This window comes from Triturus cristatus, chromosome 6 (assembly GCF_964204655.1).
Source record: "Triturus cristatus chromosome 6, aTriCri1.1, whole genome shotgun sequence".
In the NCBI taxonomy this organism is placed as follows: Eukaryota; Metazoa; Chordata; class Amphibia; order Caudata; family Salamandridae; genus Triturus; species Triturus cristatus.
Genome location: NC_140589.1, coordinates 1,598,537,251 through 1,598,553,537, shown reverse-complemented (window position 1 = coordinate 1,598,553,537; position 16,287 = coordinate 1,598,537,251). Strand labels below are relative to the sequence as shown.

The window sequence follows — 16,287 nt, the reverse complement described above, 5'->3', positions numbered from 1 at the left end:
GTCGTCGCTCAATTAAAGATATCGTTTGGCTTCGCCCTTTACTTTTTTGGGTTCGCCTTAGAAAAACCGCAGAACTTAGCAATTATGCCTTAGTTCTTGACGAACTCATTGCATTAAACGGCTATGGGGTGATTCCGTGGCTGAAAAAACGAAGGGATCTGGTATTCAACTTGGGGTTAAAAGATGAATGGTTATCTCAGCAGCCCCCCCCAAAAGATACCATCAAGAAATTATACTGGGCAAGCATAGAAGCAAAGGATGTGGGTAATCCTAAATTGGGCACTCTTACTAACACATTTTTGACTCACAAGCCAGCACCTAAGCTGGAGCCGTTTCTTGATCTCCTCTCCATACCTAGAGATAGAGCTCTGTTCCTCAAAATGAGGCTAGGCACGCTACCCCTGAATGAGTTTACAAAAATCTGGAAAAATTCTAAATCTCTTCACCCAGTTTGTCCGGGGTGTCCTAATCCAACTGAATCACTGGGACATTTCCGGTTTGCCTGTAAGGCATACAGGGGACCCAGGAAAAAATGGCTAACCCCAGTTTGTAGAATCCTGGGAACCAGGCAGTGTTCAGTGGCCCTTCGTATCCTAACAACGGATACTACATCCCTGTTGATAATATGTGGAGTTGCTAAATATTTGGGGAAAGCATGGCAAATACGATCAAAGCTTGCTGAATTAAATACTGGTTAGACCTTTTATATGGTGTAATTGTGCAACTTTAATGAATTTATGTTTGAATAACTGATATGTATTTGCTTGTCTATATTCTATGGGTTTGTCGCTTTTTCTCTTTATTATGGTATTTTAAGAAATTTGAGTGTATTTGCACATTGTTTTTTATCAATTTGTATTAATCCATTTTAATATTGAATGTCATTTGATCTACGTTGTATTGTGTTTACTTTTATGATACCTTGCTATCGAATAAAGTGTATATATAAAAAAAAAAAAAAGATTTCTGGTGTACCATATATGGTGAGGAATGTTGGTTGCGGCCTTTAGGGTCATAAATGAATGGTCAGTGGTTACTACAGTTGGGTCTTGACCTCTGTGGACACAGTGTTGTCAGTGGTGTATGTGTCCAGATGTCCGACATAGGGAGCGCATGTTAGCTGATTGGCTAAGTGTTCCTAACTCGTGTGGCATTGGACTTTATGGTGCTTTTTGGAGTGCGTACCCCCACCGGCCATGTCTATATTGGGGCATTCTCCCCTGACCATTGTAATGTTGCTGTGCCTATCTGTGGAATTGATCAAGAGTTTCCTGCCAGATTGTTTGCCTGCCAGCTATACATCCTCCCACTTGTGAGCCATGAATCTGTAATCCTTAGCCTAGGTCGTAGGGCCTACCTGACCACGTACTTGCGTGTCGAGGTAAATGTGGAGTTCAGAATGGGTGATTCTATTAATAAGGCAGATTGTTCATATGTGTTGACAGACGCATCAATATCCATATTAACATTCCCCCTCTAGTTGATTCTTACACTACACGATCTAACTCATGCTTTTGTGCCATTATTTTATTTGGGTCCTGCTATTCCCTAGCTCACTCTTGACTGTGACAACCTTGATGTTTACTTGCATTTTACCTAGTTTGAGGGCTCAGTTTTCACAGCAGGTGATTCCCCAATTGTACAACTCTGCAAACTAATAGAAACACAACGATAACAGGCAACTGTGATTTACACAGACCAGATATCCACCGTGGGAGCCAGTAGAACCAATTGAAGAACCACTCCTGCTCGGGGGCACCTCCTTTTTCAAGCATGCTTCTCTGTAGGTTTATGCAGTGCTTGGATGGTAAGTTTCAGTGTTCCATTGTCCATATTGTTCCCTGGGATAAATGTGCAACAGGCAGCGCCTATCTTGGCGCAGAACCCTCCCTCGATTGTGGTCATTAAGTCTAGCACATATCTGTGCTGCATTACCATGAGGCAGATAGCTTGCATTTCTTCCTTGATCAAATTGAGACTGAGGTCAGTGCTTTTTATCTTAAGCATTTCCCACTGAGTGATCTGGAGGCAGCGTTTGTTTGCTTTTGTCTGTAGGGTGAAAAAAGCTATCCACCCCCTGCCCCAAGCTGTGCTTCTGTGAACAGCCTGAATTCTTCTGGAATGTCTTTGAACTGAGCCTAGCCAAAATAGTCAACTGCTCTCTTCGCAAGCTTTGTGCAGCAAGGTGGTCTTTTTGTTTAACGGGTGTTGGTACAACTCTGTTAGTTCTTGATATGATAAAGTTATTTATTGAGCGCACGTTCACCAGCGGTTTCTTGGGGCTAAATGGAGTGCGAAGACAGATGCAGTGAGAGTTAATTAGTTGAAGGCCTGGGAAAAGAGCCAAGTTTTAAGGGATTTCCTGAACTGAGAGCAAGAAAGAACTTGACGTAATTCGCGGGGGAGGGTGTTCCAGAATTGAGGAGCCAGGGTCGAGAATCTTAGACCGCCATGTTTTTTACGCTTGCATGAACAAGGGGTCAGTAGATTCAGGCTAGAAGAATGTAGCTCACGAGAGGGGGCATAGCGCTGGATTCTGGTGGCAATGAAGACAGGTCCATGGGACAACAAGGCCTTGTGGATCAGGCAGCCAAGTTTGAAGAGACAGCGTTGGGTCACTGGGAGCCAGTGGAGACTCCTAAGCAGGGGCTTCGCGTTGTGAGATTTTGGCCAGCCATAGACAAGCCTGGCAGCTTGGTTCTGTACCATTTGTAGCCGGTCGGATTGGTATGCAGGAATGCCGGCATACAGTAAATTGGCGTAGTCGATACGCGACCTTACTAAGGCCAGGGTAACTTGGATGAGGGCTTCAAAGGAAAGGAATCTGCTAATTTTCCGAATTCTTCGCAAGTGGAAGAAGCAGGCGGAGACCGCCGAGTTAATCTGGGCCTTCATGGTGAGTTCACTGCTAATTGTGATACCTAGGCTTTTTACCGAGCTGACTGGGGAGGGTGGGCATCCCAGGGAATGGGGCCAGAAGTTTGAGTTCCAAGGGTTAGCTGAGGTCCCTGTGAGAACCAGCGCCGTCTTATCAGGTTTGAGCTTTAACTGGTTAGAGTTCATCCAATTGCTCATGAAATTCATGGTCGATTGGAAGTTCTCCATAGAGGAGGGTGACGAGTCTATGGTGAAGACAAGCTGGAGGTCGTCAGCGTAATTAAATGTGACTACTATTCTTCCGGAGATCTGAAATCGGGTGGAAAATATATAGATTAAATGGAGGGGAGAGAAGAGCCCTGGGAAACCCACAGGTCAGTCTTTTTTTCTCAGATGAAAAATTGGAGAGACGAACTGCTTGGTAGCGATCGTTGAGGAAGGAGATGATCCATTTTAGCGGGAGCCCCCGGATGCCGGCGCTCTCGACTCGGCCAACCAATAAATTGTGGTCGACTGTGTCGAAAGCCGCCGACAAGTCCAGAAGCACTAGAGCCTGCGTGGAATTCTGATCAGCTCCCTTCCTAAGTTCATCGTGGACCGCCAGAACAATGGACTCTGTAGAATGTTCAGGTCTGAAACCAGCTTGATGGGAGTCTAGATAGTGGGAGGATTCCACAAATATACTCAGGCAGTTTGCTACATGAGACTCCAGAATTTTCCCTAGGAAGGGTAGCAATGATATTGGGCGGAAGTTGCTAGGAACAAGAGGGTCAGAGCCTATTTTTTTTTAGGATGGGTGTGACTTCCGCAGTCTTGAAAAGATATGGGACTATGCCCGTGGAGAGGGAGTTGTTGAGGAGTGATGGGGGGAGGTTCAGGAAGGTGGCAGAAGACCTCCCGAGCCATGTGAGGTGGGCAGCTGTCCGTCGGGGAGCCTGAGCGGACCCTTTTGAGAGGGGAGAAGAAGACCTCCAGAGTAATCGGTGGAAAAAGATCAAGATGGAGAGGATTGCGGTAAGGGCAGTCAGGATCGGGGGAAAGGGTGGGCTTGGGGATGCTAGCTTTGATTCTGGTGATTTTGTCTATAAAGTAAGTGTTGAGAGAGTCACAGAGGGATTGTGAGGGGGTAGGTTTAACGGTGTCGCTGTCAGGTTTGACAAGTTCGTCCACAATGGAGAAGATGTCTTTAGCTTTGTTAGTGGATTCCAGGATTTTCAGAGAAAAATAATCTGATTTAGCTCTGAGAATGGCGCACTTATAGTCTTTGAGGGCCGATATGAAGATAGATTTTTTGATAGGGAAATAGTCCTGTCTCCACTTGCGTTCGGTTTGGCGCAAGGTGAGTTGCATTTCTTTGAGATTGTTGGTGAACCATCGCTGCGCGTCATGGGGCCGCTTGTTTTTGAGCTTTCTCATGGGAGCCAGGCTATCTCTCGCAGAGGCCAGCCAGGCATTAATGTTCTCGGCCTGGGCGTGCGGTGAAGTCGGGTGGCCATTGGACGGAGGGGAGAAGGGCATGGAGGTGGCCTGAAGGGTGCAGAGTGTTGAGGTGTCTACACGGCTCCAGTTCCTGACCATCGAGGAATCTTGAGGAGGGGCTTTGGTGGAGAGGATATTAGGGGTTGAGAAGGAGATAAAGTGGTGATGTCCGGGAATGTGTGCAAGATAAAAAGGGAACACAGTCACCTCCAACCAGTAACCAGTTGGGTGCAGGAGTTTTCGCTGCACTGCCAGAAGAAATCCATCAGCGTAGAGGTGCCCCATTGCCTATCTGTAATGTCAAAAAATCACTTCACAGTTAGCATTCGTGCCCATTGGAAGCTTTCCTTTTTCTCTGAAAGATGAGGAATACACTGTAAGTTTCTGTACTATCAGGGGTTGACCCTTCCCTTCTTGCCAAGTGTATCCACCCACCTTGGTGTCCTAGATCTCCTGACAAGGATTAGCCATACATGCATTGAACCCTCCCCATGTGACCAATTCCCCTTTTTATCCCTGAGCTGTGCCGCTCTGCCTAGGAATTCCATGTTGGCAGACCACTTGTTTTTACAGAAGACCGCCCCCTTATACTCTAAGGGCCACATTTGGCCCACAGATAGATGCTGGCATAGTCATGTTTGTGCACAGAGTTGGGGGTTTTGCTACCTCCTAAGAATCTCTTTTCTGTGAAATCTCGGGCCAAACAGTATCTTCCCCAATGGTGTCCTTCCCATGCATTCTATCGAGCTCTGTTTGGATATCGTTGGGTTCTATCTTGTTAGGCTGGATCTTGACCCTTCTCCTACATAAGCAAAGGTGAATGAGGCACTTTGCTTTTTCGGGGGCTACCTCATGGGACAGGGAAAACCTATCTGCACCTACCACATGTGGGATTAGCGCACAGACAACATGACCTAGCTGATGCTTGGAATCCGACAGAGGTCATTTGTTGGTACCAAGTGTTGTGTAGGAGGGCGCTATGTACTGCCTGCGGGATGCTAGTGTTAAGTTTAGTGTAATTGTAGGTGACATACTAGTGTTCCCTACGCAGGCACTGTAGTTCCCCCAGTAGGTGTGGGGCTACCCATAGTAGACAGTGGGTACATCTACCGTGTAATTTACATAACGTTTGTCGTGATATTGTAGCTCGTGTTGCTGGTCCCCTGGGAGTCTTCTGTGTTCCTCAGATAACTGTGTTCATTCTGATCAGTTCCAAAAAATATTTGTGGGGTTTAGTTAATGGAGGGTTTGCCGTGGAAGGTTTCAACCACACTTTGGCGAGATGGACCCACACACTCTTCCCCTCGACTTTGAGGGCCATGGGTGTTGCAACAATTGCTTGGTAGGGCCCCTCAAACTTGGCCTCTCCATTTTCTTATAAAGATCTGAACGTATATGTGAGAGGCTGGCTTAGTATATGATGCTCACTTATGTAAGTGTAGCACCCTGCACCAATCCAGACGACCCATATGGTGATTTTAGTGGTTTAGATAACCTTTAGATAACCTTAGAAAGACTCTTGGTGGTAGCTGTGGAGAGCAGCCTTCAAGCGTACTCTAGGAGGAGTGTAAAGCAGCTCGGTTTACTAGTATCCAATCCTTGATATAGGCTAAGTGAAAAAGAACCACACAGTGTACTTATGAAAAATAGATATTTAATACATTCACTTAATAACACTATACAATATCTCCTACCTAGAGATATACCGTCCATGTACACAATACTTCATAATAGAACAGTAAGAAGCACCAATACACAGTGGTCCCAATGGGCAGACCCCACCAGATATTTAAAAAAATTGTAATTCGAACCACGATAGTGGATGAGATTGGACCCAGAGAATGTAGGGATTCTGGCACCCAAGATACCACCCCAGGTGAGACTTTAGGTACCCCACGATAGTCGTACGCCAAGAGGATACAAGACCACGTAGTCAATACTACTCCAGTCTTGATGCGGAAAAACCCTTCCCAATGGACCCCTAAGATACCCCGTGTAAGAATGAAGGTTGAGGAGCCACCCCACCAAGGATACCCTCGGACTCAGGATACCTACAACCACTGTTGAGCACAATCAAGGACTTCAGGATGAGACCGCTGTTGCAGAAGGATGAAAGTCTGTTGGAACCCGGGCTCGGGTTTGTGTCAAAGTACCTGAAAGCAGAGGGGACATAGGAAGACTAAGGCCATTCGTGTTCAATGAAGACAGGTCTGTAGACAAAAGAGGCTTTAAGTATGGGTACTTCGAATGGGTAGTTCTACCCAAGTCACGTGACGCTGAAGACAACCTAGTCCGGCTGTTCAACCAACCGCGGTGGTACGCAACAGTTATAGCAGGGACAGCCTCATCACCAGAACCTTTGGATGTGTTCGACTCTGTTGGCACGAGTCGGTTGTGGTAACCGATGCGGTTACTGAGTGATGCAGCAATGCGGTGCACAGGGGTTCGGTTGCAGGACGCTCAACAGGGGATGCTGGCCTTAACTCGACGAGAGGACAACTCTGGCCTCGAGGGAATGCAGAACCACCACCTGTGTTGCTGAGCCTTTTGGAATACTTTGGAGCCCAGGTTCAGCAGGCCAGTCGACTGTGTTTAGGTGCGTATGGATGCAGGGGGAGTGACTCCTTCCCCCCCCCCCCCCCCCCCCCCCCCCACACAAAGGAGATTCCTAGGCCCAGGACGGAAGCTGTATGGAGCACATACACTGATGTTGCAGCAGGTTTGCAGGACGAGGAGGTCTGGCGCAGACAGTCTTCTCAGCTGCAGTCTCGGTCCGATAGCAACGGATGATGCGAACAGTCTGGCACGGTCAGCACGACTTGGCCAGGATGTCCAGACAGTCAAAGATGAAGGGGAGTTGGGAGCTGAATCCCAGGACGAATCTAGGGTCCCACCCACAGGTAAGGACACTCAGAGGGTTGGGATGATTCAGGGGTCCCTCCTAGAGGAGGGGCTGGACAGTGGGGAGGATACTCCCATGTCCTTTGTCCAGTTTCGCACCCGATTTGGGAGCCAGCGGCTCCCTGAGCTGGTTTGAACTGGAGTATGCAAGGAGTGCACCAAATGTGCCCTTCTAGCAGACTGTGGCACTGACAAACGTACTCAACCCGGCCTAATACACTAAAACCTCTCTGGGAGATGGTCACACCTCCCTGTGACAGAAAACCTATTGACCTACCTTCCCCCGCTCTGGCTTGGCCCAGCAGCAGGAGTGCAGAATTGTCTGTGGTAAGCAGCCGCTCTAGGTTGCTGTCAGGCTCTGTAAGATCAGTCCCGGGAGCATGGAGGGCCTCCCGGAGGCGTCCTGCCGTGGATGGAATCATACCTCCCAACACTGAATAGGCAAACATGCCCAGAGATGGTCCTCGTGTAATGACACATTGCCTCTCTATCGTAATGGCTGATTCTCGTACAAAGTCTGGAGAATGGACTCTGGGATTTGTAGGGGTGGTCTGCTCATGCAGGGCCACCCTTGCTCTCGCAACCGCGCACCCTGTCTTGGGACTGGAAGGCCTGTTAGAGGTGTGACTTCTAGGTTTCAAGTGCGGTGATGTAAGATATAAGGAAACTTACATATTTCGTGAGAGGTGCATGCAGGCTGCAGTGGCAGGCCCATAGTCGAAGTTTGGAGGGTCCCCCATGGGTGGCATGATACATGCTGCAGCCCATAGGGGATCCCTGGGTACCTTAGTACTGCACACTAGGTATTTACAAGGGTGCCCCAGTAGACAAATAGGAGTGTACCAAGGTACTCACCATAACCAATTTAGGGAGGAAGTACAGTGACTGGGGTCCTGATTAGCAGGATCCTAGTCAGACTAGTAAGAAACAGTAAAACACCAGCAGAAAGTTGGGGTGACCATGAAAGCAGATACTACTTTCCTCCAGTACACTTATTGTCCGGGCTGAGGTGTTTGAAATGGCAGCTTAGTGTTGGTGCACTTGGGTGATCGGTGGCTGACCTGTTTGGATAAGAACCGAGTGGTTTTGCTTAGTTCTGACAGGTATACTTGCAATTCATCTCGCAATGCTCTGGGTTTAGCCTCGGAACCTAACCTGGTCCTTGTTTTCGGGATGGGTGGCGCGATCTGGTGTGGTGTAAGATGGTGCTATCTGCTAGGTATGTTTCTTAGTGCAAATAACGATATTGGCAGACAGTGGAGCCACATTTTAAGGGTGGCGCAAAGTTTACTTTTTTAAAATGTTTTTACAGGCCATTAAGCCTTTTTACGATGCCATTACTTTGAGGGTGGTAAGATGATGCTAATATATGGATGATTTCTAACGGCTGGTTGCAGAGGTTGTCGCACAGTGTGTTGACAGTGTTTCCCTATGTTTGATCTTATGTCTGCCCCTCCACCCCCTGTCGCTGGAGAATTCTATCCCTAACCAGGAAGGTTGCCGATGCTTTGTCATCACAATGCATGCAAGGGCTGGCTTAGATTCATCCAAAGTACAGACAAACTACAATCAAATACCTGTAGTTAGCACATCTATTAATCATGTTGATGTGCTACGCCTTAAAGGGTCCAGTTGTTCTAGGGATGGATGATGCTGTGACCTTGAGTGTGGGTTTGGGTGAGTATAATTGGCAAACTGTGCACTCGTTTAAGTACATCGTTGCCACCTCCGTGACGGTGGGGATGAATCAGTCTGTCTGAATTTCCACCAACAGGTTTTCTTTTGCTGTGTTTGTTAGAAGGTGCAATTGTGGTAGTGCAATGTTTACTAAGCTCTGGGACATGACTAGTTTTCCCTTGGGTGTGTCGATATGAGGTCTTGTGCTGTCTGTGTGATCCCCTGGCCTACAATAGCTCTCGCTCGTGTGAGAATGCTGTTTTGTAACTCCCTCCGATATAATTTTGCTGTTTGTGTAAGGTTTGTCCTGAGTGAGTTTTGTCTCTGCTGCCCGCTGTAAGCGGAGTACGTGTCTCCCCAACTGCTCCGTAAGCTGCCCTTTTGCCATCCGGTCGGCTTGTGAATTCCCCATGAAACATTCCATGCCTGCAGTATGCACTGCACATTTCACTACAACTGCGCATATAGGTAGGGTTAGTGCATTGATTAATAGTTCGAGGGGGTCCTTATGCATGAGGTGCGTACCGTCCGATTTCAGGAAGCCTTTTCCACCTCGGTGGTGGTGACATAGGCGGAGTCAGAGTATAGTCTTACTCTCTTTCCCATGCTCTGATTTAGGGCTTCAATCGGCGCTACCAATTCTGCCGCCTGAAAGGAGATGTGGTGGGAGAGTTATTTGTGCTGTGACTTGCAGCACTTCCGAAGGTGTGTGACTAAGAGCTTTAACTACTACTGCCCCTGTATGTGCTACCCCTGTCTTGTGGTCTGTCATAGAGGATCCGTCAACAAACAGTCCTTCGTGGTCTGGGGTGGAATCCTCTTCTATCTGGCTGATTCCATCATCCCATTCATCTCCTGAGCTTGCTGTTTCACTGTTGAGGACTGCCACAAACTTCCCTGACGCACTTTTAAGCTTGCCTGACCTATTGGGAATGCATAATTTACTCGCCTTTGAGGTGTGGTGGACAGGAGTCAAGCTTTTGGGGACCTTGCCTAGAAACGTAGGCTGTGCTGGCAGAGTCTGGACTCTTCTTTTTAGATTTCTTGGACTTGGACCTGTCTGACCCTCTTCCTGTGTGGAGGGATGTGGTGGTGGTGGTGAGGGTAAGGGGGGGGGGGGGGGTCATCGGCTCCTACTACTATTGGGTTTGAATATCCTAATGGAAGGGGAGCAGGTGTGAGGACATCCATCCCTGCATACGGTGGTGGAGGTGCTGATGCCTAGTTTGGTATCGGCATTGTGGGGTTATCGGATTGAACCTCGTTCAAGATAGTCCACAATTCTAACACTGCCTCCCTTTTGTCTTTCTTTTCTGACCTGAAAAACTTGTTGTTATATGCGTTTTAGTGTGCTCAATTGTGTGTTTGTTTGTGTTAAATTTTCCCTCCTTAGGCCAGGGAAATGTGTGCCTTCCTGTATGAATGCCACTCTTGGCAAAACATAAATACTTTTTACTTGTTTGGGGAACCTAGTCTCCATGTGCTTAAGTGGGGAATACATGACTGTTTGTTTGGATAATGCAATTCAATTGATGTCCTCCTAATTTTGGTTTGTTAAATCGTAGGGCCAATTTGTACGTGGTGCACTCATACAAATTACACACTATGAGCTCTGTGCTTACACTTTTCACACAAACAGTTTGAACGAGCATTTCTATAAAACAACAAAGACTGCATATGTAGTATTGTAACACAGGCCGAATGTGCTATACGTAGGCTATCTGGTTTTAGGTTTAAACCTATAATAACTGATAATACCCCACCGAAAGAAAAATAGCCATCACAGGTGTAAACATATAAACACTGAAAAAACACTTTTGCAACCACAAACAAAGTGCCATTCAAAGAAAGGAAAAGATGAGTGAAATAGACCTTTTTATTTCTTCCTGAAGGGGCCAATACAATGTAACTTTGTTATACAAAGTAGCATCAAGAAAGACTGTGCTAACATTATTCTGCTTGAGTTTTGTTGCTTAGGGAGGTCACAAACATTCTCTTCTTCCTTCTGCTTTTTTCAGTTTTGTGGTCTTTGGTCTAAAGATGCAGTGTTTAGTAGCATGTTTTAGGTCTTATTTAGTTATTTTATAAACTGTAGAGAATCGGTAAATATCAAACTCTTTGATATTATGGCTACATTTGATTTCACTGATATGTAAAATGGCTGGTTTCATACGAATATTTCCAAATATGGACCATCACATTTACCCACAGACAGAGAATGGGTGAAATCCTTTGATACATCAGCCCCCTTTTCTAGTGAGTCAGTATTGATTGTAAGGGAATTGCCAAATACCCCAAGCTTTAAACATTCAATGCAAGATGTAGTGACCGGTATATGTGAAAAGAATGTTGTCACCAAGCATCTGAGATAGTGGGGAAAACATGGCACCAGAAGTTTGGTAAACATGGAACGCAGTGTCACTTGGAATGCTGCTGAAAAAGTTCCTACCAAGTTCAATAAAGATTGGAGTGATATTACTTGTATTTGCAGTAATTCAGCTACGTATGTGAAAAAGTTGTATGATGGTCTCTCAAAATCGATACCTGAGCTGTGGTGTAAGATCATTGTCACTTGCTAGATGGTATGCAGAAAGCATCTTTACAATCTTCAGAGTTAATGAAGAATGCTATTGACTTTGTATTCCATTCTGGTGCAGTAAAAATGTATTTGAACCTCATATACCCTGTGCACGCTATCTATACAGATTCACTATCAGTGCAAAATGCAAGAAATAATGTAAAATAAATTAAAATTCCATAAACACTATAAAAACACTGTTCCTGTTTTAATGGCGCGAAAATCAGTACCCACTGATAACCACTGTTTTTTAAGGTTTTGAAAAAACCCCACCAGAATTTACCAAAAATAGAAACAGGAAAGCTTAGCTATACGTTTGAAAAAACCTGCAGAAACTCAAATAGTCACGTAATAAGTTTTCAAAGGCAGTTTTATCACATGCAATAACACATTTCAGTAACTGTCGACAGAAAAATTACTTTGCAATGAACAACTAAGTTTTCTGACCGTTTATCCTCTAGCAAGAGATGACAAGAGTGTAACAAGTTCTTAAGTGAGCAGGATAGTCTGCCACTATCCGTTCCTGGACAAAGGTAGTAATCATACACTTTTTAGTAGTAACTTTGGAGTCACCAGCCCCTCTTGGCCACACACGACTTGTGCCCAGTTTTTTATGTCCTAGTTTTCCCTCTATGATCTCAGCAGCACCCAGGGTCAAGCTACATGCATCTCCCACGTTCCTTCCACACACTATGGGTGTTTATAAAAAAAAAAAAACACTTTGGCACAGGGAAGCAATTGAATTAAAAAAACTCAGACTGAGGTGCCAACTCCACCCAATAAGGATTAGCTATATCACAAAAATCCGCGTCCTGGTAGTTATCAATGGCTATGCACAGTATTACACTATGTTCACCTAAGGTAGCGGTCAGCTATTGAGTAAGGGTGACTTCTGTGGGAATACCTTCGAGGTCGCCACATGACTCATACAGTTGGGACATATAAGAGGTAATATGCCCGACTCCCGTCAGTGGCCGGGCACTCGGGTTATCTTTTTACAATTTTCCCTCGTTTGCCATACGCCATATGATTTTAGACTATGTTGGGTTCGTATGCAATCTCTTACTCTCTGACAGCTGCATCAGGGTGGACCTCTGCCCCAGGAATTCAGCAGAACTTCCAATCAATTGCGGTGTCTGCTCACCTTTCTTGTTGTGCAACATGAGTCCATCTGCGCGTGGTCGCCCCGCCCCCTCGCACCGCCCCCTCGCCCCGCCCCCTCCCCTCGCCCCCTCCCCTCACCCCCAGAGATGTGGAGTTCAGAATGAGTGATTCTATTAAGCACAATAGTTAATTTATGTTGACAAACGCATCGATATCCATGTTAACACTTTAATGTTAGCTTTTAAGGTCTGTTGCCAAAGATAATGCACATTTGTGCGGATGGTAAAGTCAAAGATGTTGGATAGCTGTCCAGCAGGTAATTTTTGCAGGGGGGCGGGCGGGGGGGGGGGGGGGGTGTACAGCAAAATGTTCTGCCACCGATGTTGAAATGAACAATTGTTAAGCTCCTGCCATTAAGCACGATGTAAATTGTTTGGACTGGTCGAGGGGACAATATCTCTCACTTGTGTTTTTCAGGTTCAGGCAATAAGGAAGCACAGAAAGGGGGCACATTCTACAGTGGCAAGCCAGAAATTGAGAAGGCAATGAAATTAGCTGATGATGCCATGGGTTTAGCTAAGAACAAACGCCTGGAGCTGGCTGTATGTACTGAACCTTCAGACACAGAAGAGGAGGAAGAAGAAGAGGAAGAAGAGGATATTGAGGTGATCCCTTTGACAGGATGTGTGTAAGGTGTTGTGCTTCTGTTTCGGCTCTTGTATCTTGTTGCAAGCAGGGGTGTGTAGCAAGATTCCATTTCATTTTCGTACTATATTAGACAACTTTCCATAAGATGTTTGTTGCATCTTATCTTTATAAGCAAACTCCTCGGTATGGAGTAGAATACATATTTTTGTTTTATTTTATGTGAATTTGAAGTCCCTTTACAAACTGCCCTTCTTGTAGAGAGCTTCAAGGTGCAGCAAGCTGGCAACCAATAATATCCTATAGATTCCAATGAAACTGCTTGGTAGGTGGTTCTATAGGGTGTTGGCGCTCCTGGGCAATAAGCAGGTAAGTGCACTCTAGTACTGAGCGAATATTGCGGTGCATAAGGGTAGGGAGAGCCACCCTGCTCCCCAACGTGTTGATATCCACTGGTAAAACAGAACAGTCCCCCTGCCCACGCTAACTGTATATCCATAATAGTGTGAAAAAAGCTTGAATCTTTGCTGGTACGTGCGCTTCAGTTTATTCACAACAGCCTTAGCCAACACGTGTTTCATCGCGCTTACTGTTGTGCGCAGCGGCTTCTTCTGGGCTAAGAAACAATAGTACAGAATTGGGAATGAAAGGTATGCAACAATCGCATCCAATGTCAGTTTCCCATTGTGACAGACTAACTTTGAAGGATCCGCTCATGTTGCCTACTCGAGCCTGTGGAAACCCATGCTGTTTAAATATATCACCTTGGTTTTTTAGTGACAAGCTAGTGTAATTTAAGAAAAATTATAATAACCCTATTGGATAAAATAAACTGGTCCGGCGTTAAGGCATGCTTGTTCCTTGTGAGCCCAGTTGTGACATATGAACCTAAACAGTCAACAGTGACTTTGCTAAAGTGAATTTACCATAATGACACCCCCTTAATGTTGCCTGGTACCCGAAGTTATGCAATAAAAAAACAATATACCGATACTCAATACATGAAGATCCTAGGGGAAAAGAGACTGGTAAAAAGGAAAGAAAAATAATGCTAAGTAGACCAGCCCTGTAAGAGCAAGTTTATCGTGCTAAGGTGACCAAATCTGACCGGCAAACCAACCTTAAATCCGGTTGTATTTCCGTCCCGAATGGGATTCAGTAGGGTCCAATGTTAGACACACAGTTAAGACTGCACATATCTTGTGTCCAGAAATGATCCCTCCTATTCACAGTATACGTATCCTGGAAGTGTTTGCCAATGAGGAATTCCTGAGGATGGGTAAATAAAGGAAGACTGCCTAATTACATATAAGAATACACCCAAAGGAAGAAATGGCAGGGGCATATTCTATATACTTTAAGAATAAAGTATAGTAGAGAGCAAAAGGAATTGCAGCAGTTGTCAAATTTAATTAATTCTCCTTTGCCAAAGGGCACATGAGCCTTCTCATGCATCATGAACCAAGGAAGTTTATCTGCAGTAAATACCCCCCTCAAAAAACAAAATACGTCCAGTGGTTTGGACTCAATAGTTTACTCTAGAATATAGTTATTAGAGGGTGGAAGATTAAGTGTGTAACTTTTGCAGCGGCTTTCCTTTTGTCTGAGTTTAATAAAATGTGCATCGACTTCTCTAGTTGTGCCGTTCATGATGCCCTAATGAGCCTTAATTTAAAGCACCACCGTCCTGATGTATCAAAGGGTTTTACCCTTTCTGTGTCTATGCAAACATGTGTTCGTCCAAATGGCCCCTGTTTTGGGGGAAAATCCCCAATTTACACCAGAACCACTGATCTTATGTCCTTATCTTCAATTTATCTCAAATGTTGACTTATGCACCCTTATTCCTCGCACACAGTTGTGTATGAATTTACTGAGTGTTCAAAAACAGAAGTCATAAGGACCAAATGGACTATAGACAGATTAGCCTGATTGATGTTTCTCATATTGTCAAGGGTAAATAAAGGGAAAGAAAATGTCTGCACCATCTCAAGATGGCTTCAAAGAGAACACTAATTATATTGATTGCTCTGTTAAGACCTGATTAAGATCCATTGGATATAATGTAAATCATAATACAGCGGACGGGCTATCCGTCCCGTTTGTGATGGAGTAACCCGTCCGCCATACTTGTAATCAGGCCCTTAGGGTAAATCTAGTGCTATGCAATGTTTGAGCAAAAGCTCCCATATGTGGTCTTTTGTGGTTAACATCAGCATTCAATCTGGACCTATGTATCTTATTATGGAAAGTTCTTGCCCAAAAAATCTGTTTGATGTAATATTCTGCTTACATATGCATTTTCCAAGAGTTAGATGGGAACAAAAGGAGACTAACAAAACCCATACTCCTCAAACATGGTGTATGCCAAGTTTGTTTTGAGACCAACATTATTTATTCTATAAAAAGAGTAATTAATTTACTTGATAATTGCACACATGATGCCACTGTTTTGACTTCCGTCAAAGTTGGAACTTTATTATTTGTCAATTATAGCCTTTTATTGTCAATCTATGGAAGTGGAAGAGGTGTGGCGCAGCGGCCAGGGTGCCTGACTCCGGACCACGGGGTTCACGGTACGATCCACGTCGGCAGGTTAGCCCAGCACCATGTGACTCTGGGCAATAGCTCGCTTAATCTTCCTGACGGCCCCCAGCGCCGAGATTCCTCTCCGGAGGTAGCTGTGCGCTTTACAAATGCTGGTATTTCATTTACTTAATTTCTATAGTGGGCCTCAAATCTTAGAGAAAGTTAGATTAGAAAAGGTTTAAGGACTGTGCTTAAACAACCTTCCCACTATTAATGAAACCTATGGCACTGAGTTGGCCCCACCCAGGGCCGCAAGCAAATCGTTCCTGGACAAATTGTACCACTAGCACATGCCCCTTCCTTTACGTAAGCACTCTGACTTGTACCTCAGGGGCGAGTCAGAACCTCGCTCGTCACAGGCACAGTTACATGCCCTGTAAAGAAAAAGCACACACCTCTCAGTCCATGTGCTTCTTCAGCTGTTTGAGGTGCACACG

At 45.3% G+C, this 16,287-nt stretch overlaps 1 protein-coding gene across 1 annotated transcript in view; it reads left to right on the top strand.

Annotated features, from left to right (window-relative positions):
- Positions 1 to 16,287, top strand: part of MSH6 (mutS homolog 6) — a 163,117-nt gene that overhangs the window by 49,300 nt on the left and 97,530 nt on the right. The window contains exon 3 of the mRNA XM_085612737.1: positions 13,094 to 13,281. Coding sequence (XP_085468863.1) covers positions 13,094 to 13,281 — 188 coding nt within the window. The remainder of the gene's footprint in view (positions 1 to 13,093; positions 13,282 to 16,287) is intronic.